At 35.8% G+C, this 19,671-nt stretch overlaps 1 protein-coding gene across 1 annotated transcript in view; it reads right to left on the bottom strand.

Annotated features, from left to right (window-relative positions):
• The window catches only part of MLIP (muscular LMNA interacting protein), a gene marked incomplete at both ends in the record, with an annotated part of 279,786 nt that overhangs the window by 73,792 nt on the left and 186,323 nt on the right, over nucleotides 1-19,671 (bottom strand). Inside the window, one exon of the mRNA XM_079934320.1 lies at nucleotides 10,430-10,474. Within this exon, the coding sequence (XP_079790446.1) occupies nucleotides 10,430-10,474 (45 nt within the window). The remainder of the gene's footprint in view (nucleotides 1-10,429; nucleotides 10,475-19,671) is intronic.

The raw sequence follows: 19,671 nt of genomic DNA, 5'->3' as shown, positions 1-19,671 counted from the left end.
TTCAGTAAAAAGTTGTGATGCTTTTTCTCTTTGAGCATTTTGCTGTAATCATTCTTCTCAAGCCCATTTCCTTTCAGAAAATAGTAAATTAGCTCTCCTCAGTCTGTGCTGATGCTCTCGAATTAAGCCTTAAGGGAGGACATCTATCTCTCTGCCCTATAAGCCACCCGTTATGTTTTGAGTCTTGAATAAATGCCACTCTGCAATATTTTTTTCAACCCATATTTTCCCAGCTGGCTTTCATATCTATGCCAACTGGGGGAATAAAGATTGAGAAAAAAATCTCTATCTTCCCCAGGCAGGGAAATATCTCCCACTTAAGAAACTCTGATTTCTCTCCAGGGGAAAAGATGAGCAAGTAACAACGAGTTATGCATGACGTCACACAGTTGAGTATACATATGAGAGTAATATCCTCCAATGAACTCAGCACGAGAGCAAAGCTCAAGCAGGTGCTGATTTCTACAGCCACCTGTCATAGGGAGACGCCTGATACCTGGGTCATGATCCGAAACTGTCCAGATTTCCTGTCTCTCTTTTCCACGTGACTTCCTGTTTCATTTCTCCTTCCTGCTGCTCCTACTCTTGTACCTTCTCTCCTGCTCCTTTGGGAAGCAGGCAATCAGTACAACTCCGGTACTCAGGGCTTACCGGGTTCTAAAACCAACACGGAAGTTTAGACACTAAACTTGGTGGCACCAGCCAAAAGATGAAAGCAGAGGGAAGAAATCTGACCAGAAGCACTTGATATGCTGTGAGAATCCCCCTGCCAGAGAAACTTGATGCCCTGGTTCATGCATTGCTAGCAGGTGGATGTTCTGGGTCATCCTGGCCTGGAAACTTCCACTCAGATCATCTCTCTCGGGATCATCATCCTCCAGGGTGAATCCAGAAAAGACAGTCCTCTGGTTGGCTGGATATCAAGTAGCTTTAATATCAGAATCAGTTACTGACCCTTCATGCTTATTTCTCTGCCAGGTTTGATGCTTTTTTTGTTATGAATTTCCTGGATTTGATAGTTGTCTGGCAATTGAACAAGGATTCTTTCCCTATTTCCTCTATTTCCACCTGCTCTTTTCTTGGACTCTGTGTTCCTAGGCTTTGGTCTACCTGAAATCTCTGAATTTTCCTCATTCTAGTTTGATTATTTGGTCTCAATACAGTTGCCCCAATTCTTCCATTATATTCATTACCTCTTTCCTTAGTCCTGTTTTTATTCCTGCACCATAACTTGCTGTCACTTACCAGCCAGCATTTCATGGACAGGGAAGCCAACTCCAGGCAAAGGAAGACTAAACATAGTTTGCCTTTGACATTGTTCACACTTCCTGCCCTATAACTTTTTTTTTTTTTTTTTGCGGTATGTGGGCCTCTCACTGTTGTGGTCTCTCCCGTTGCGGAGCACAGGCTCCGGATGCACAGGCCCAGCAGCCATGGCTCACGGGTCCAGCCGCTCCGCGACATGTGGGATCTTCCCGGACCGGGGCACGAACCCGTGTCCCCTGCATCGGCAGGCGGACTCTCAACCACTGCGCCACCAGGGAAGCCCTGCCCTATAACCTTTAACCATACCCTTCACACCTAACTGTGTCTCGGCCTTTGGTCAAATTGAAACTCAAACCTTGTTGGCCCAATTCTGAGCCTCATGTACTCTCCATAAACCATGGTACACTGATCAATCCTGTATATGGCAGCCTCTGCACCTTGCTCATACCATTCCACATGCTTTGAAACCAGCCTCAAAACACTTGAGGATTCATTGCAGATAATGACATCATCATTATCCCATAGACCCAGATTCCATATCTTACAGGCACTACATTCAATATTTTAAATTGATTATCTCATCAATTCCTTATCAACAACCCTGTGAGAGACTTAGAATCAGTCACATGCCAAAGCCATACAGTTAATATGTGAACAAGTCGAGGTTTAATCCAGGTCTAGTCTGATCATAAACCCAGGGTTTTAATTACTCTGATGTCTACTCCAGAGATAGAGACAGGGAGAGAAACAGCATAGAGAGAAACTTAACATGATTTTTAAACACCCACCTCTTTATAACGTCCTCTGGGCAATCACTAACAAAGTCCTAGTATTTTTATGTTTTTGATTCCTTCTAAATCCATTGCTTCTGTTTTATTTCCACTGCCAATTGCCACATTCATGACTAAGGCCATGGTTAACTTATTACATGTCATTTTACTGTTCTTTTCACTAGTCTTAGTAAATCCAGTTTTTCTTACCTTAAGCAGGGCACAAACACTACATTTAGCCTCCTAAAGGATTCTGTAGTTTGCACAGCCAGACGTCAAAATTTATACTGATATTTCTCTGGACTTGGTATAAAATCCAATCCCAAGAAGCAGCATGATATTGGTGGGGGGAAAGTATAAGGACATAGATTTTGATTTTTGCAATAGTGTTAATAGACTGTATGACCTTGGAAGAAAGCCATTCGACCTGTCTGGACCATCAACTAAAGGATCCTAATCCTCCTGCATGATTAGGTCCTTTAATAATGAATAATGGCACATTTGATTATTTACATTCCTGCCTCCTCAAGAACCACACCACACAAAGTTATTGCATAAGTCTTAGAACAGACTGTCCTTTATCAATTACTAATCTATGCTGCCTCCTTGCTCATAGTCACCTGGTATCTTCAGACTCTAAGTAGACTGGTTCGCTAATTCTGGCAAACCTAATTTGCTAAGTCTGCATCCAAACAAAAACAAAGGAAATTAGATTAACAAGTGAGAAGACTCTAAAAAGGTGAGCTACTCTAAGACGATCATTGACAGCAACATGACAACTAAACTCACCCGAGGAGGCCCTTCCTTCATTTTTTAGCTGCTAAATAATCGAAAGATCCAGCTAGACTCGTGAGTGATACAAACAAATGTCATTCTTACAATGCCAGGGAAAGCAACACCATAATTTTCGTTCCAGCCTACATGGAGAAATAAAAACAGGTAATGACTCCCATAGTCAGCAAAAGGAGCACAGAAAGAACAACAAGAAGGTTCTCCAAATAGCAAATTTCAATGTATTGTGATGAACCTCCTGAGAACTGATTTACACTGGATGTAAGACTTTTCCCCCCTCTTTTGGAGCTATATTTTGAAAAAAAAAAAAGGTTAATCTTTCATTCTTGCTAGATTCTTGCTAGTAAAATATTTCCCCCACCTTTAGAAAAAAAGCATTATCATTGCAGAAAAGGGTAGGCAGATGTTTTATTTTTAACTGGAACCAGAATACTGTGATTCTGATAACAGAATACTGTGATTCTGTTATTGTAAGTTTTAAAATCTGAGAACCTCATTAGAGCCAGGAGTACATATGGGCTTTTATTGGATGCGGAGTCTGCCTGTTTATATTCTTCTTGACACAATTCCAAGAGTGCTAGATCCCAACAGTCATGGACAATTCTGCTCTCCATTTGCTTTGATGAGAAGAGTAGTTCGCACAATACTGATAAAGTCTTTTTTTAAAAACTGAAGTATAGTTGATTTACAATGTTGTGTTAATTTCAGGTGTAAAGCAAAGTGATTCAGTTATACATATATATGTATATGTTGCTATACATATATATGTATACATATATGTATTCATATATATACATGTATGTATGCATGTATTCTTGACATATACGTATGTATGACATATATGTATGTATTCTTGACATTTTTGAAGTGCCTTAAAGACAAAGCAACCATTGTCTTGGAGCTCTGAAGCATTCCTCTATCAGACCATCTCTCAGATGCTCTCTGCAGGCATTTTGCCAAGTGAGACCTATTCTATGTCAGTAACTGTAGTGTCTACCCAGATGAATAAGACATAACACTTGTACTCAGAGGGCTCACAATTCAGGTGAGTTAAGCACAGAACAATCACTGAGTAAATCACTGAGTAAATCAAGCCATGTCACAGGACTCCAGTCAAAGCACTGAAATTCCTCATCTTCTCACTTAGAGTAAAAACCCAAACCCTTACAATGCCTGCAGGATGATGCCTACAAGGCTCCATATGACCTAATCTTTCACTCTCCAACCAGCTTCTCCCTTTCCAATCTTGTCTCCTGCTACTGCCCCTCTCTCTCCCTCACTCTCCACTCTGGCACACACTGTGTTCCCTACTCTGGGAGTTTGAATTTGCTCTTTGTATTGTCTGGAACTCTCTTCTCCCTTTCCAGGACTCTCTCTTTCAATTTTTCAAGTCTCTGCTCAAATGCCACCTTATTAGCAGACAGGTTTTCCCTAATGACCCATGTAAAATATCAATCCCCACCTCCTCTTACTCACCCTATTTTTTTTCCATAGTACTTAACACAATCTGAACTCAGTTTATGTTTATTTTCTTCCTTCCTCCACTAGAATGTATTTAAGATCTGTGAGACCAGAGATCATTGTTTTGTTCACTGTTATCTCTCCAAAACCTAGAACTGTGCTGGGAACCTAATAGATGCTAAATAGACATTTGAAGGATGAATAAACTAATTGACAGGCAGAAGTTCAATATGCTGGCTATGATCCACTATGGGTCTCCCCTTATTTTTCCTGGACTGACTTTTTGATTACAGTATAACCAGGAAGAAGGAACTTCGCCAGATAGAAGATCTACGTGCCTTTCACCCCTAGGGGACCAGAAGAATGAATGTGAGTTGGTGAGCTCCACCCTCAGAGATAAGAAAGAGTAGAAAGCTGAAGTTATCATCTCCAATGATACAGGAAGTCAAGACCAGGGACCAGAGGCCTCATCTTTAAGGACTTTGCAAGATTTTAACTCTATTTTTAAAAAATCATTTCTTTTTCCCCCTATTTGATTGCAGTGATAAGCGTTAGGTCTTAACATGGAAGAAAATGACATAATCTTCTTTGGAGAATTCAAGAGTGGGTGGAACTTGGGCGATCACATCTAACTCTATTATTAGTCTTAAGGGAGAAAAAGTCCAAGAGATACAGTATGTGGAGTCCCGGGGCCTGGGGGCAGGTTTTAATGGCCTGTAGGGCACTGATCCCACTATTCATTTGTGTTTATAATTCATCAAGTATACACTTATCCTTGAATATTGCTACTCGGGCACTGTGAAAATAGATATTGTTTCTGTCCTTTGGAACTTATAATCATAATTCTATGACAACAAGTTGGTACTGCCTCTGGCTGGAGACCAAAGTTGAAAATTAACTGTCAACACTGACCTAGAGAATCCATTATATGGATAATGCCTTCTTAGAACCACATCTTTCATAAATTAACTCCAACTAGTGGACTAGTGTTTTTAATTGCCTTTGACTGAAGTAGTAAGCTCTGGAGTCATGTGATGAGAAAAGAAAAGAAATAAAGAATAGGATCCCAGTTTTCAAGGGTTTATTTCTATCTTTTTGAAGAAATAAGATGTGTAAAAAAAAAAAGCAAGAAAGTAATAAAACACATCATATAGAAAATTCTGTGAGTCTGACTAATTTGATGGATCCAAGGAGTTTGTGAAAGTACCATCACTGCTTCTTTTAGCCATTTGCTTCTGTCTTGTCTATATTCTCCAGTGTTATTTTTTTTTCTTTAGAATTTCTGTGGCAACAAGCTCAGAGAAACTCAAAAACATTCTCCTAGTCAAGACTGTTGACAAAAGCAATATTTTCTAAATTATTTAGCTGATTCACTCACAATTAATAAAAATTTATTAACTCTAATTCTTTTTTTTAATAAAAATATTATATGCTTGAAGCAAATACTTAAGCTTTTTTTTTTTTCCCCTCAAAGAAACATTTTAAAACACTATAGTACAGAGTAAAGTTTCCAAGATTAGGGAGGAGGGGGCAGACAGTTTTTAATACCACCCATTAGGTGTGAGACTGTTGACACATGGTAGATATCTAGACTTCAGGATTTTTTCCATCAGAATAATGGAAATAACAATCAATGCCATACTAACTCACAACATGATTGTGTGAATCTAAGGAGATCATATGCGTGACAGAAATTTGTAAAGAAAAAATATAAAAGGAACTTGAAAGGAAAAAAAAAACCTTTCCTTTTTCCTGTTTTTGCACTTTGTATTATATAATACAGAGTATTGATACCAAATGATCTAGACTACCCAGGAAAATACTTATCTGATGAACTTTTTCCAAAAATATATTTTATAATTACTATGATAGCTGTATTAAAATAAACGTATGCAGGATTTCAATAATTATAAACCACAGCTCACAACTCCAAAAATATTTTTTGGAACGTACACAACACAGATTGGCCAGTTTAAAATATTTCAACAGTTAAAAGAAAATAGCATGACTCAGACCTGAAGAGGCATACATGATAAATGCTGTAGCACTTGAGCTTGTAGTGTCAAGGAAAATTAGTCAAGGACAAACCACCTTCAAGCTTGAAGAAGACATTAGTTCTATGCAAAAGCTTTCAGGGCTGCATTTTCTGAACAACAGAGACCTCAAGGGCCCTTAGAAAGATCAGTCATGCACCACTAAAACAGGACACATCAGTTGGCTTTCAGAACTGGGAACAAAGTATCTGCAAGGTTAAGCGCCTCTTCTGTACAGTGTTCCAGTAAGCTCCATTTTGCTTTTACCTATATATAACCATGTGGTTTATTTTTTAAATCTATTGTTTTGTACTCTCTAAATTCAGTATTCCATCTTGGGCAACAATGAGCATTTTGTAATGGCATGAAATTTCAAAAGCAAAAGCCAAATGTCTCCTAAACCAGGTTCCCTTACCTATTGCCAAGGAAGACCAGTGTTTACCCATTTTATAAAGCCTAACCTGTTTTCCTACCCAGAGAAAAGAGACCCCACCAGCCTCTGTTAATATTATGATGAGTCAGCTCAGCAATTAGGAAAGCTTTGTGAAGGTTCAGCCTAGATCCGGGATCTTCCTTTCCTTTTGTTCCCTTTCTGATGCCAGGGGATGCACTACCCACAGGTGTGAAGCCTCAGGACCCTAACTGATCCTACTCAGCCCCTTCTCTTCAGAAAATGATCACATGTGCCGGTGGAAGTCACACTTCTGCAGAGGCCCTATTTCCCAACTCCTTCATCAGCCTTTTTTATTCCCCTTGAATTATTTAAAATCAATAATGATTCCTTTTGAAAGTCACGCGGAACAAAGATGACCACGAACACTGTGATCTTAGTTGATCTACTCAAACTCTGTGACCCTCTGTTTCTTTATCTGTAAAAAATGGCCACTCGTTAAATCTCAGAGATAATATTTCAGAGACTTTATATGCAATAATAACATCCCCCACCCCATATGTACAGGGCTACATTGGCAACTTTACATTTTATGATATGTGAGCCTTACAAAAACGCTTTCAGGTTGACAGGGTAGTTGTCCCAACCTCCATTTTTTCTAGATGTGTATTTAAAACATCCTCATCTCTAAGTCCTTCCCAGTTTTGATGTACTGCATTACTGTTTAATAGAAGAAGAGAAACTGAGGCACAAAATGGTGAACTAGTTTCATAAGGACCCCCAAAACACTTCTCTCTGAGCCTAACGCTACATAATTTGGTTTTCAGAGTAAACGGTGGAAATATTTTAAGAGTAATGGGCAAGGTCATATTTCTTTTTTTCCTTCCAGTGTTGAATGGGTACAGTTGCAATGTAAACAAGCAAATAGCTAAGCCACATTAAAAAGAAAAAGTATGAAAACATGATATATTCTTAAAAAGCCAAAGCTCAAAAGCAAAATGGTTTCTGTGTTAAGCTTGTGCTATCATAGCAATTCAACATTTATTTTCACTTCAATTTATTATACATTTCTCCCCTAAAATAGGAATCAAATAATTTTAATTGCTTACTTTATGCAAAACATACAATATTTACTTACATAATTTAACTATAATCTATCATGTGTTCCCCAAAATTTTGTATTTATATGCTATACACATGTACACACACATATAAACAGAAAGCAATATGTATATGTGTGTGTGTGCTATCAGAATTATCTGTCATATGGCATCTATATGTATAGTATATGTTATAAGCACACACACATACTGTGTGTGTATATATACATATTTGTTTTTCAAAGGCATTCTTATTTACTGAAATTACTCAGAACTTAACCCTGAAGAGAGTTCATGATGGCAAATATTGGAAATCCATTCATAAAAATATAATTCATTCATAGATTACAATGCTTAGGAGTGAAAATATTACAAATCCTTAAAAAAGCAAATCCATATAGCATCCCTTGCATGCAATTACTTCTACTCTATTCTATATTCACAGAATGTAAATACAGGGTTAATATCATGAAGTAGAAGTCAGTGATTGAATTGAACAATTACATCCATCCAAGAGATGTTCTTTTTGTGTGTGATAGCCTGCTTGATAATAATCCCTTCACAAACCTACCTAGATCTCAAGTGAATTTTGGGATTAAAACTTAATTTAAAAGTTGGTTAAGAAATTCCTTGAACTCTCTAGAGAAAATGTCTAAAGTAAATGCAAAAATAATATCATCAAAGTCAGTCAAAGCAACACTTCGTATTTTTCTCAGAACACAAACATCAAATTCATAGAATTATTTGGCCAAAAAAGTTCACTTATTACATTTACAATGGGTCATTTATACTATGTCTTAATTTATGAAATCATTATCTATATTTGCTTCTTTGAAATAGTTTCTTAAAATATTGTCAAGAACTGATATTTATCTATCTATCTATCTATGTATATGTATATGTAAGTCTGATATATATTCACACACATTCAACATCTAAAATCTGTTGTATCTATGTTGAGTATACAAAATATTTCTTAATTTTCACACATTACTCTCAAGAAACAAGTACATATATCATTATTTTAAATATTAAAATAGTTGTAACAATAGTTCCATACTAAAGTGGGAAACTGTTCAACTTCACAATGTTATTGTACCTCTTATGTCCATGGCAACTCCTTTGCTCCCCTGAACTAGTAACCATGGACTCACTGCCTTAGAGAGGCTTGGACAGAGTGTAATCATTGTTCATTTAGAAGATTGAAGCCCAGTCTCCCAGATTCTTGACTTCTCCACTATCAGCCCAGTAGTTAGCGTTAGAGCAAGAAGTAAAAGATGGGTCTCCTGGCCCCGTTCCAGCATTCTTTCAACTATCCTATACTGCTGCCCACTATTCTAAATCAACTGACACTAAAATAACACTTCACACACACATACATGCACACACACACAAACACACCCCATATACACACTGCATGTATAAACACCAACATTCCTAAGCCATTTGCTTCAATCATGCTATTTTAAGAGTCAAACTACACTTTTTATGATTCCCCAGCACTACAAATAAAAATATCATTGTCATTTTGGCATGATAATGACAAGATGACTTGTTGGCTATGGATGTAGGACACAGAAATAATTGCTTAAAATAGGGGGAAAAATCAGTATTAAACTGATTTTGTCTTCTTAATGTCTTACAGTGCTTTACTAGATATTTTCATTCGATTTTACTGAAGGTGTTTATAATTAATTATAAACAATAAAAATTAAAAGATAATAAAGAAAATATTTAATAATATCTAGGTAACATATCATGGTTCCAATTTGCTCATCACTGTAACAATAATACAAAACACTGTTAGAAAAAGTAATTTTCCCACTTTATCAAATTTTTATCTATAAATAACAGATTCTAGAGCCTACATCTGTGTTGTCCTACATAGTAGTCACCAGCCCCCTTGTTGGGCCCTTGAAATGTGGCTAGCCTGAATTGAAGTATGCTGTAAATGTAAAATACATAGCAGATTTCAAAGACTTTACCCCCCAAAAAAGAATGTAAAATAATCTCAATTTTATACTGATTATATATTGAAATGATAATATGTATATAAATAAAATATATTATTGAAATTAATGTGACCTATTTCTTTTTACTTTTTTAACGTGGCTCTTAGAAAATTTTAAATTACAAATGTGGCTTGTATTTGAGGTTCACACTATATTTCTATTGTTCGTCCCTGGTCTAGATCATCCACATGCTAATCTTCCTGTCTGAAATATCTCATTTCCTCAATTGCAGAACCTACTCTACATGATCAAAGGCTACATTGTCCTTGAACCCTCTTCTGATCTCTCCCATCCGGAAGTGAGTCCTTGTCTCTAACCTCCATCTGCATCTTCCTTCTGGCCTTGCCCATTCTATCCTAACACCACTACTAGGATGCAAGTTACTGGCAAATAAGTTCTATATATGTTTTTATGTATGTCTGTGACTTGCAAAACAACCACATGGAGCTTTAGTAAAGCATCGGTGAACTTTTACTAGACAAGTAAGCAAATAAACTTATATACAGTCAATTTGTTCTCAGTTCACATTTGTTTATATAAAGCTGTCTTAAAAGATCAGAATTTTCTAAAGTACCAGGTCTATGTCTGGTAAGAGGATACGTACCAGCTGACTCTCAGATACCGTAGAAGATGGTGAGGCGAGGTTTGCCTGCAAAATTATAAACATAGTGTTTATTTAGTGAAATTCATAATTTAGTAAGATAATATATCTATGTTTTCAAGTATTCTGAAGTTTTTTATTGCTAAAATAATACATGTCCCTTGTAGAATTTTGACAGGTATTAAGTAAAAGAAAAAATATCATTATGCCACCAAAAAATGATTTTTTTTTACATTTTTTGTACATTGCCTTACAATATTTCTCTTACACATTTTTATTCAGCTCACATAATAGTAAATATGATGTTTTCTATGTTGCTTTTCCTTAACATCTTAACACAAGTACTAGCGTAAGACATAAAAAATTCTTCAAGGTGTTGTAATATGTCATGCTCTGTATACTCCATATTTTACTCAAACTTACCAACATTGTTAGCTACTTATATTTATGTACAGCAAAATGAAACAAATAACAGATTTTTTCATTAAATTACTCATATTAGAAAATAGTTTTCATGAAAAAAATTTTTAATTGCTTTAAATTAAAGAGGAGGCTAATATTGTTTCATCATCCTTGGTTCCTGAATTTCACTCCTTTCTTCTGGATTTAGTTTCCTTCTTGCTGAAGTAAATGCTCTGGTAGTTTTTTCAGAACTTCCTGTCTTGGGCTTTGTCTGAAAATGTTTTTATTTTGTTCTCATCCTGAATGAGAGTGTACTTGGACATAGAATTCTAAGGTAATAGTTATTATTTCCCAGCATTCTGAGGACTGCCCACTTGCTTTGACTTCTGTTACTGCTGTCAATGTAAACGTCATAACTTGGATCATCCGTCTTCACATTTGCTTAGTGTTTAAGATTTTTCTCCATGACATTCTGTAATTCCACTATGATGTGTCTGGGCATGGACTTCTTTTTATGTATCCTTTTTGGGGGTTTGGTGTAGTCCTTCATTCTGAGAATACATATTTTTCTTCATTTCTGGAAAATTCTCCAGGAATTACTTCAAATATTGCCTCTCTCCCATTATATCTAATCTCTTCTTTGGAGCTTTGATTAAATATATGTTGGGTCTTCTGAATCCATTCTCCATCTCTATAAAATTCCCTGTCATATTTTTTATCTCTTTATGCTGCATTCCTGATCGTTTCCACATATAAGTCTGACGGCTGACACATTTTTCTTCAGCAGTATATTAATACATTTAACATGGCCATTGAATTTTATATTTTAATGACATTATTTTTAACTTCTAGAAGTTCAATTTGGTTCTTTATCAAATCTTCTTTATGGTATCTGTAATTCCTTTTAACTATTTCAACATTTTATTATATTTATAAATTCATTCCAGATTTTTCTATAATCTCTCTTGGCTAAATCCCTTGTTTCTTGTACCTGCTGACTCTCCTTCATGCCTCTGCCCCATGATGTTCTTTACTCATTTGATGGCTTTTTACTTTTGATTTTGAGCTCCTCTTCAGTCAGGGTAATTTCAGTGATGATTTCTGTAGGTATCTGAGAAACCCTGGGTTGGGAAACCATGCCTACAATACATTTCACATTTGCCCTAATGGGGTCCCAGGTATTTCACTGATTCTGGACCAGTTTCCGTTTTATTTCATCACCCTCATATTCCTGAACTTACAGGGTGGCAGGTCCCCACATCTTCAACTTTCACAGGTTTAGGACCCATTTTCTCATGGATGACTATATTACCACCCAAGAGTGTAAATTAAAGATGGTGGGAGGATTTATGTCTATTTCTATCACATGCTTCATGGCCATGTGGCCTTCTAGGCTCCTGGATGCACACAAAGGATTCATCCACAGCTCTGACTCATTATATAGTGAAAGTTAAACTCTAAGCTCCTGGCTACTGTCACCTGGGTTCTGACATACCTGTGTTCCCCCAGAGCTTAAGCTTCTTCTTAACTTTCCCACCTGGGGCTCCCTCTTCATTTCTGACACTCACAGTTACTCTTTCTTTCTTTTAGATTGGGTTACATATATATTTTTTAATAGTTATGTTTTCTCAAGCTTTGCTGCCCTTGAATGGGAGACCAGGCTTCCACATCAGGGAAGTGGTCAACATACAGATGCACAATCATAAATATACTTGGCTGACACATGATAAAGTTGTGTTCCTACACTATCTCTATTCTTTTTGAAATTGCAGATATTTTCGGGGTTATGACAGATGTGTCAATATTGCTTTTACTCTCTGAGAAGTGAATGATAACTGAAAGCTGAGTGGTTCCTATGGTATTGCCAAGTACATAAGAGTGTGAGTCACCAAACATAACGACCAGGCGCCTGCTGTCCTTCTCATACTGTGTCCAACATGGTTTGTTTTTGATTTTTTGACTAATGACATTCTTCACCAGGATGGTCACTGCTCACTGCCATCCCTGCTTGCTCTACAGCAGCAGTATGTCCTGGCTAATTTCTCCCCACCTCTAATTGCTGTGGACCAGGTTACCATGCGCTGAGGTTCATGGTTATTCTGTGCTGCAGAAAATTACCCTGCAGAATGCCTATCCCAGTGATTTTTCAATTCACCTAGGGTTTCATTTTTAACCTCATAATGTAATATGAGTAATAACGATTTCTTCTAATGTCTTAGGATCTTTTCCTTTTGGTTAATTCATTATTGCAGTAATGAGAGAATTCTCTATGAATTCCCTAAGTTAAATGACTTCTATGAAATATGCTGAACTGAATGTATCTTGACAGGAACAAAATATAGTTATATTTTTACCTCAATACTTATAGGAAAAAAGAAGTCACACACTAAAAATAAAGTATTTGCACAATTTAACTATATTACTAACATTTTTCAGTACTTTGTGCTAAATAATACCAAACTATCATAGGGAAAAAAGAGAAAGTGCTCAGGCAAACACATTAATTAAATTAGGGAAAAACACAAATATCTTAGTATCCAGTCTCCAAAAGTCCCCAAAATTTCTTCACTGGGAATTATGACATAACAATAAGGTGATTTAGACATCCCCAGTACAGTTTTATTTCATCTAATATAATGGACTTCATATCACTATTATGAGAAACTATTCCTAGAGGAAAAAACAGAATTAAATTTGAACCTCAGGGTAGAGTTAATATTTATAAATCTACTGCAGATCCTTTATCAGAGAAAAAGAATATTGGCTTATGTGTATCATCACAAATATAACCAGATGCTTTCAACTAACCCAGTTGTGTCAAACTCTTTGAGAAGCTTCCCTTTGCTTGCCCAATACGTGTTAATGTTTATTAAATTCTGTAGCTATAGTTATGTTACAATATTGCAGCAATGATTTTTGAAAAGTAAAGAAAGATTTTCTGGTGAGCTGAGATTGGAATGGTGAGTAGCAAGAGAAGGCTACTATATTTAAAAAACTGCCAGTTGGTCAACTAAACTAAGGAAGAGAAGCAACATGAGGTACCTAAAAATAAACTTGAAATTGGACTTGAACAGCACTGATGCTTTTAGTCATTTGTTCTATCCACGCTAATACTAACCATGAAGAAGGTTAGAGATGAGTATAAGAATGACTCTTGTGTGAAACAAGATCCCATAACCTGTATTCTACAGCCTTTGACATCATTTTAATTACAAAAGAAAAAAAGTGAGAGGAAGATAGAGTAGGAGGATTTTAACCAGTATATCACCATTAAGAAACAAACAAAACTTTAAAACAAACAGAGCAGTCAAAAAATTGGGAAGTCAAAATTTCATATTTCAAAGAAAACCTATTAAAGCGGTAGGTTATATGCAAACTGAAAGAGTTAAGACTAAGGAAAGAAATGAAGATTTAAGAACCACTGAAAAATAAATTGCTACACAAAAGCCACCACTTAGGCCAAGCCCACTTTGGAGAAACCATTTTCTTCTTCCAAAGACCTCATGCCAGAGGCACATAAAGTATATCCAAGCTCCTCAGCTGTTGTCTAGATTTGCTTTTCCTTGCAATCCACAGCTTTTCCCCATTCTCGACTCATGGGTGTCAGGCATCACACTAGCAGACACCTTTTGGGAGATTGGGACAAAATCAAATTGTATCAGGTAAAAAGTGTTGAACAGTTACTTTTGCCTTCTACCCTATGCACTTCTACTTTGGGCAATATTTTTTTCCCTTTCAGCAGTCATGTCCCTCCTCCCTGAATATAACATCCAATTCAATAGGATTAAAATGTTTCTCTTTGACCTTTTCTCTGTTGACTTTAATTGTCCTGAGTTTTCTTTTCTTAAGGCTCAAAGAACTCTAATTAGTGATAATGTGTTAATTGAATTATTTTAGTTCTCCCAGATAAGACTGATCTACAGACAAGCAAAAAGGTAAAATTTAAAATATCAACAGAGCCTCTAATAATCCCTGAGTTGCTGAGCTTGGCATTGAGGAAATATAAAATTATAAGATGATAAGACACTGTCTTACCCTTTATCTAGAGAACATTCCTGTTATTTGTACATAAGGCACTACTCAAAAGACTGAATCCAAAAGAAGATGAGGTACATATATACAATGGCTTATTACTCAACCATAGAAAAAATGAAATAATGCCATTTGCAGGAACATGTATGGACCTAGAGATTATCATACCAAGCAAAGTAAGTCAGAAAGAGAAAGACAAATAACATATGATATCACTTATAAGTGGAATCTAAAATACGACACAAATGAATATATCTACGAAACAGAAACAGACACACAAACATAGAGAACAGACTTGCAGTTGCCAAGGGGGAGGAGAGGTGGGGAAGGAAAGGATTGGAAGTTGGGGATTAGCAGATGCAAACTACTCTATATAGAATGGATAAACAGCAAGGTCCTACTGCATAGCACAGGGAATTATTCAATATCCTGTGATAAACCAACATGGAAAATAATATGAAAAAGAATCTATATATGTATAACTGACTCACTTTTCTGTACAGCAGAAGTGAACACAACATTGTAAATCAACTACACTTCAATAAAATTTTAAAAAGTTGAATCCAATGGTGAGCATGGTAGGCACCAAGGACAGAGAGATATATGTATGAGACGTTATATTTTTCTTGCTTCATACTGTTTATTCTACTTGTAGACCTTACCCTATATGAATACCTCACTAAGAGCTATATTATGAGTTAGTGATATGTCCCCAAAAGGTCTAAATATAAAAAGTAGAGTTGAAAGTATTTAAAAAGTTTGACTCAGTAACTTAGGGAATGATGATTCCACATTGTTATGAACATAATTGGTAGGTAGAATAAAAGGGCATAGTGACCAGCGACAGTCACAGTTTACATGTGCAAAAGAGGAATAAAAAATCAGATCAAGGGAAGTGTGGCTGAAATATGGCGCCTTCATTTTTGGTGACATCTAAAATGATGAAGAGAAGGACCAAGGCATAAAGGATGTCTCATTAAATCATTTCTCTTCTTCCTCATTTAGCTCAGCCTATATAATTACCTTCCTTTCCCTCCTCATCCCCTCTCACACATGCATACCTTGGAAACATTTCTGAACAGTGGAAAAAAAAAAGGAAAGAAAGACAGAATGAAGAATGATCAGTAGAGTGGAATTTCTTGCTTATATTGTTCATAACTCATCAAATCTCTGGTCACAACCTATAGAAGGAGATTTGGATCCATGTCTGGATTTAAGTAGATTGGATTTTTCACCTCTTACTCTTAAGAATTATGGCTGCATTTGGGCACATCACCTCCGAAACACTCCAGCATAGCAACGTTTCCAAGCATAGCAACAAGGGGACTGTGTGAGGTGGCTTAATTGGAGAAGATGACCTTTATTTGAACATCTGTATATATAGAGGGAAATATTCTTAATAAAGTTTGACACATTTTTCATATTCTGTGATATTTTTAAAGCAATATGCTTCCACTGTAATGATATTTTTCTGTCCCTCAAGCTCATTAAAATGAGATTTTACCTCTATGCTATATCATATTCAATAAAGCTGTCTTTGTTAATTCTCTGGCACTTAAAAGTAACTTATTAAATGTAGAGAGTTTATTAAATAAGTTGTTATCAATAGAATGTGACTCCAAATGACAGTTTTTTTGATAAACTAGTAATAGGTCCAAATATTTGCCCTATTTTCTGAGGTTGCTCTTTATTAAGAAAGCATACTGTGGTTTTGAATTACATGAGTGAAATGAATTTATACTGGTAGCAGTTAATGAAAAATAATAAACATTTACTAAGGCAAGTGTAATGCAAAGAAAAAAAAATAACACTCCCCTCCAAAGATGATAGAGTGAAAACAGAATGAAATAGAAATTTAATTAGAAAATTCATTCCATTACATAGAGGGAAGGAAACTCTTTAAAAATGAGTGCCATGAGAAAAAATCACTTGTAGATTAACTGATAAATTATGAGTTAATTTACATGCAAGCAAATAATTTAAAACATTAGAAATATACTAAACATTATCATCTTAGAAGTTGTCACCAAATATGAAATTATTCATTCAAAGTTTAAGCTGGAGTTTACTGGGGATGAAGAATTAATTTAAACCCAGAATATGAATACTAATGGATAAAATATTTAAGGAAGACAAATTATTTCTAGCCCCTGTTGGTACATGCAAATAATAACAACAGGGGCTTTGACATGAGGAAGACCTGGGTTGGACTTTGCCTTCTCTGTGACTTTGTTTCCTCCTCCATAAAATGGAGATTTGAAATAATCATACCCACTTCATAGGACTGGTATAAGGTTAAATGAGATAGTTAAAACTGATTTGCAAGGTAAGAACTCAAAACACTAGTTATTGTGATTGTTGAATTTGGCATCTGTTAAAAACAATCAAGTGAAATACGAATGATAAATTAATCAATCCGACAGGTGACCTGTGGAGATCAGGACCACTCAACATGTTTGTTCGCCTTGTTTAAATTCTATGACACTTAAGAGAACCTCAATTAAATTACTTTAAACTGCAATTCAAGTACACGATGAATTGAAGAAAAACCTGGACTTTAATTAGTCTAAGTTGAAGGTCCTTTACTGTATCTGGCTCATCCTAAAAAACAGACTAAGTGAAATGTAACAATATGTGCAATCAAGATTAAGAAAAGGAAATGAATTGTTGTACATGGATTTTTCTTTTTTTTGATGAAGGAAAGTCAGCTTTTTATCAAAGTCCCCTAAAGAGGAATTAGTCATATCATTTCTCATTATTTAATTAAACCACTCTCATCATCCCAGGAAAATTGGAAATCCAATGGACATACTGACACATTGAAAACTAGCAACTTTGTACATTTGTTTTAACATCAGCCAGTGCTCTGGCTAGCTCTCCTCCAATTTCTGCAAGATTGCTCTTTCCTATTTTGTTTACTGTCTCCCACATGGTATGCTTCAGAAATGGGGGCCTTGCTATTCTATTCATCCCTCACACCTCAGTGACTCCACATGAGTACTGGGGCATGGCAGACACTCAAATATTTGTCAAAACAGTGGAAAATTGAATAATAGAGCTAGGAACTGACTACACTTTCTACTCATCACAATTCACAGACTATATACTATACTTTTAAAGAGCCCCCAGAAATAGGGATTTTGAGTGGACTGTGCTAAGCAGCTGAGGCCACCCTCAAGTGTAACAAAACTTTTTTTTTTGGTTCTAATTTAAGTCTTCCCTTTTTTTTCTCTGTGGTGCAGACATTGGTAAACTGCATGATCCCTGCTTTAGAATAGAATCCAAGAAGCTCTACAAAGGCAATGATACACCAAGTCCCAGCAGCTGTATACTGTGAAGATGCCTACTTTCTTCAAAGTTTTGAAGAGAGATGGTAGAATATTGAAATGTTACAGTTTGTAGGATTCTCAGGTTTGCTTTTGAGTTTCCATGGGAGAGGAAGGGAGAAAAATGTGGAGATTAATTAATTAATTAAGGGAAAACTATTCAAGTTGCACTTAATATGAGGCATTTGTAGCTCTGCTAATATGAATATTAGAATTTCTAGAAAAATATATTACAGTGTCAGGAGGAGAGATAAATTAGGAGGTTGGGATTAACAAATATTTACGCACTACTATATATAAAATAGATAATCAACAAGGACCTACTGCATAGCATAGAGAACTCTACTCAATACTCTGTAATAACCTACATGGGAAAAGAACCTGGAAAAGAATAGATATATGTATAACTAAATCACTTTACTGTACACTGGAAACTAACACAACATCATAAATCAGTTGCACTCCAGTATAAAATTTAAAAAAAATTAATAAAAATAATTTTAAAAATTTAAAAAGTTTTTAAGAAAGAAAATATTACAGTATAATTCTTTTTTAAAACTCAGGACATAGTGTATTCAAGGTCAATTGTTGACATATGATTAAGGCTTATAGCTAAGGAACACTTCTGTTCTAAAATTTCATTTTTCTCCTCAAAAACACTATATCAGACATCACTTAGTAAATGTAATAACTGAAGCCAAATATTTACAAGTGTGACTTCTCTCTGATGGCACCAAAAATTGGTTTTCCCATTCCACCATAAAATCATCCCATCTAGTCTTTCAAAAGACATGGACATATTTGAGGTGTCACAAACAACAATTCAAATGTCATTTTGTGAGAGAAATTAACAAACAAAGCTTTTCCAAGAAACCAAATTTAATCAAAGCCAATAATTTTATCTGAATTAGAGTTTATATTTGTTCGAGGCTATATTAAATCTATTTGATGATTCAGTGTAACTTTGAATGACTCAAATGCTCTCACAAAGTTTGCGGCAAATGTTAACCTCCTTTAATCAAGTCGGATAACTGACAGAAGAACAATGTGACATAACCTCTAACTATGGAGATTGAAGCAGCCCCTCCAGAATTGTTTCCATTGTTATCAAATTATCCACCTCCAGGAGGTGTGGGAGGAGGCATCAGCTCTCTGTACCTCATTATAAATGAGTCTAAATCAGATGCACTTAGGTGCAAATTAGGAGTAGATGAGAAAGGAAGGTGAGAGTAAAGAATATTCTAGCTACTTTTTCTTGGGTCTGGCTCTTGTAGAATGTCTCAGTCACAAAAAAATAGAAGCATTTTTAGGGACTTTCTTTTCTTATATCCAACTGAAGAATCAAGGAACTCAGCTAAATCATGGTGCGTCTAGTCTTTCCAAGATAAGGAGGGGGAAGAGAAGGGGGGAGACATGGATGAAGGGAAAAACAAAGGAAAAAGAGAGGGAAAAAAGGGAAGAACCATTATTTATTGAATCATTTCT

This window comes from Stenella coeruleoalba (assembly GCF_951394435.1).
Source record: "Stenella coeruleoalba genome assembly, chromosome: 10".
NCBI lineage: Eukaryota > Metazoa > Chordata > Mammalia > Artiodactyla > Delphinidae > Stenella > Stenella coeruleoalba.
The sequence above is the reverse complement of the archived record's forward strand: the minus strand, read 5'-3'. Positions and strand labels throughout refer to the sequence as shown.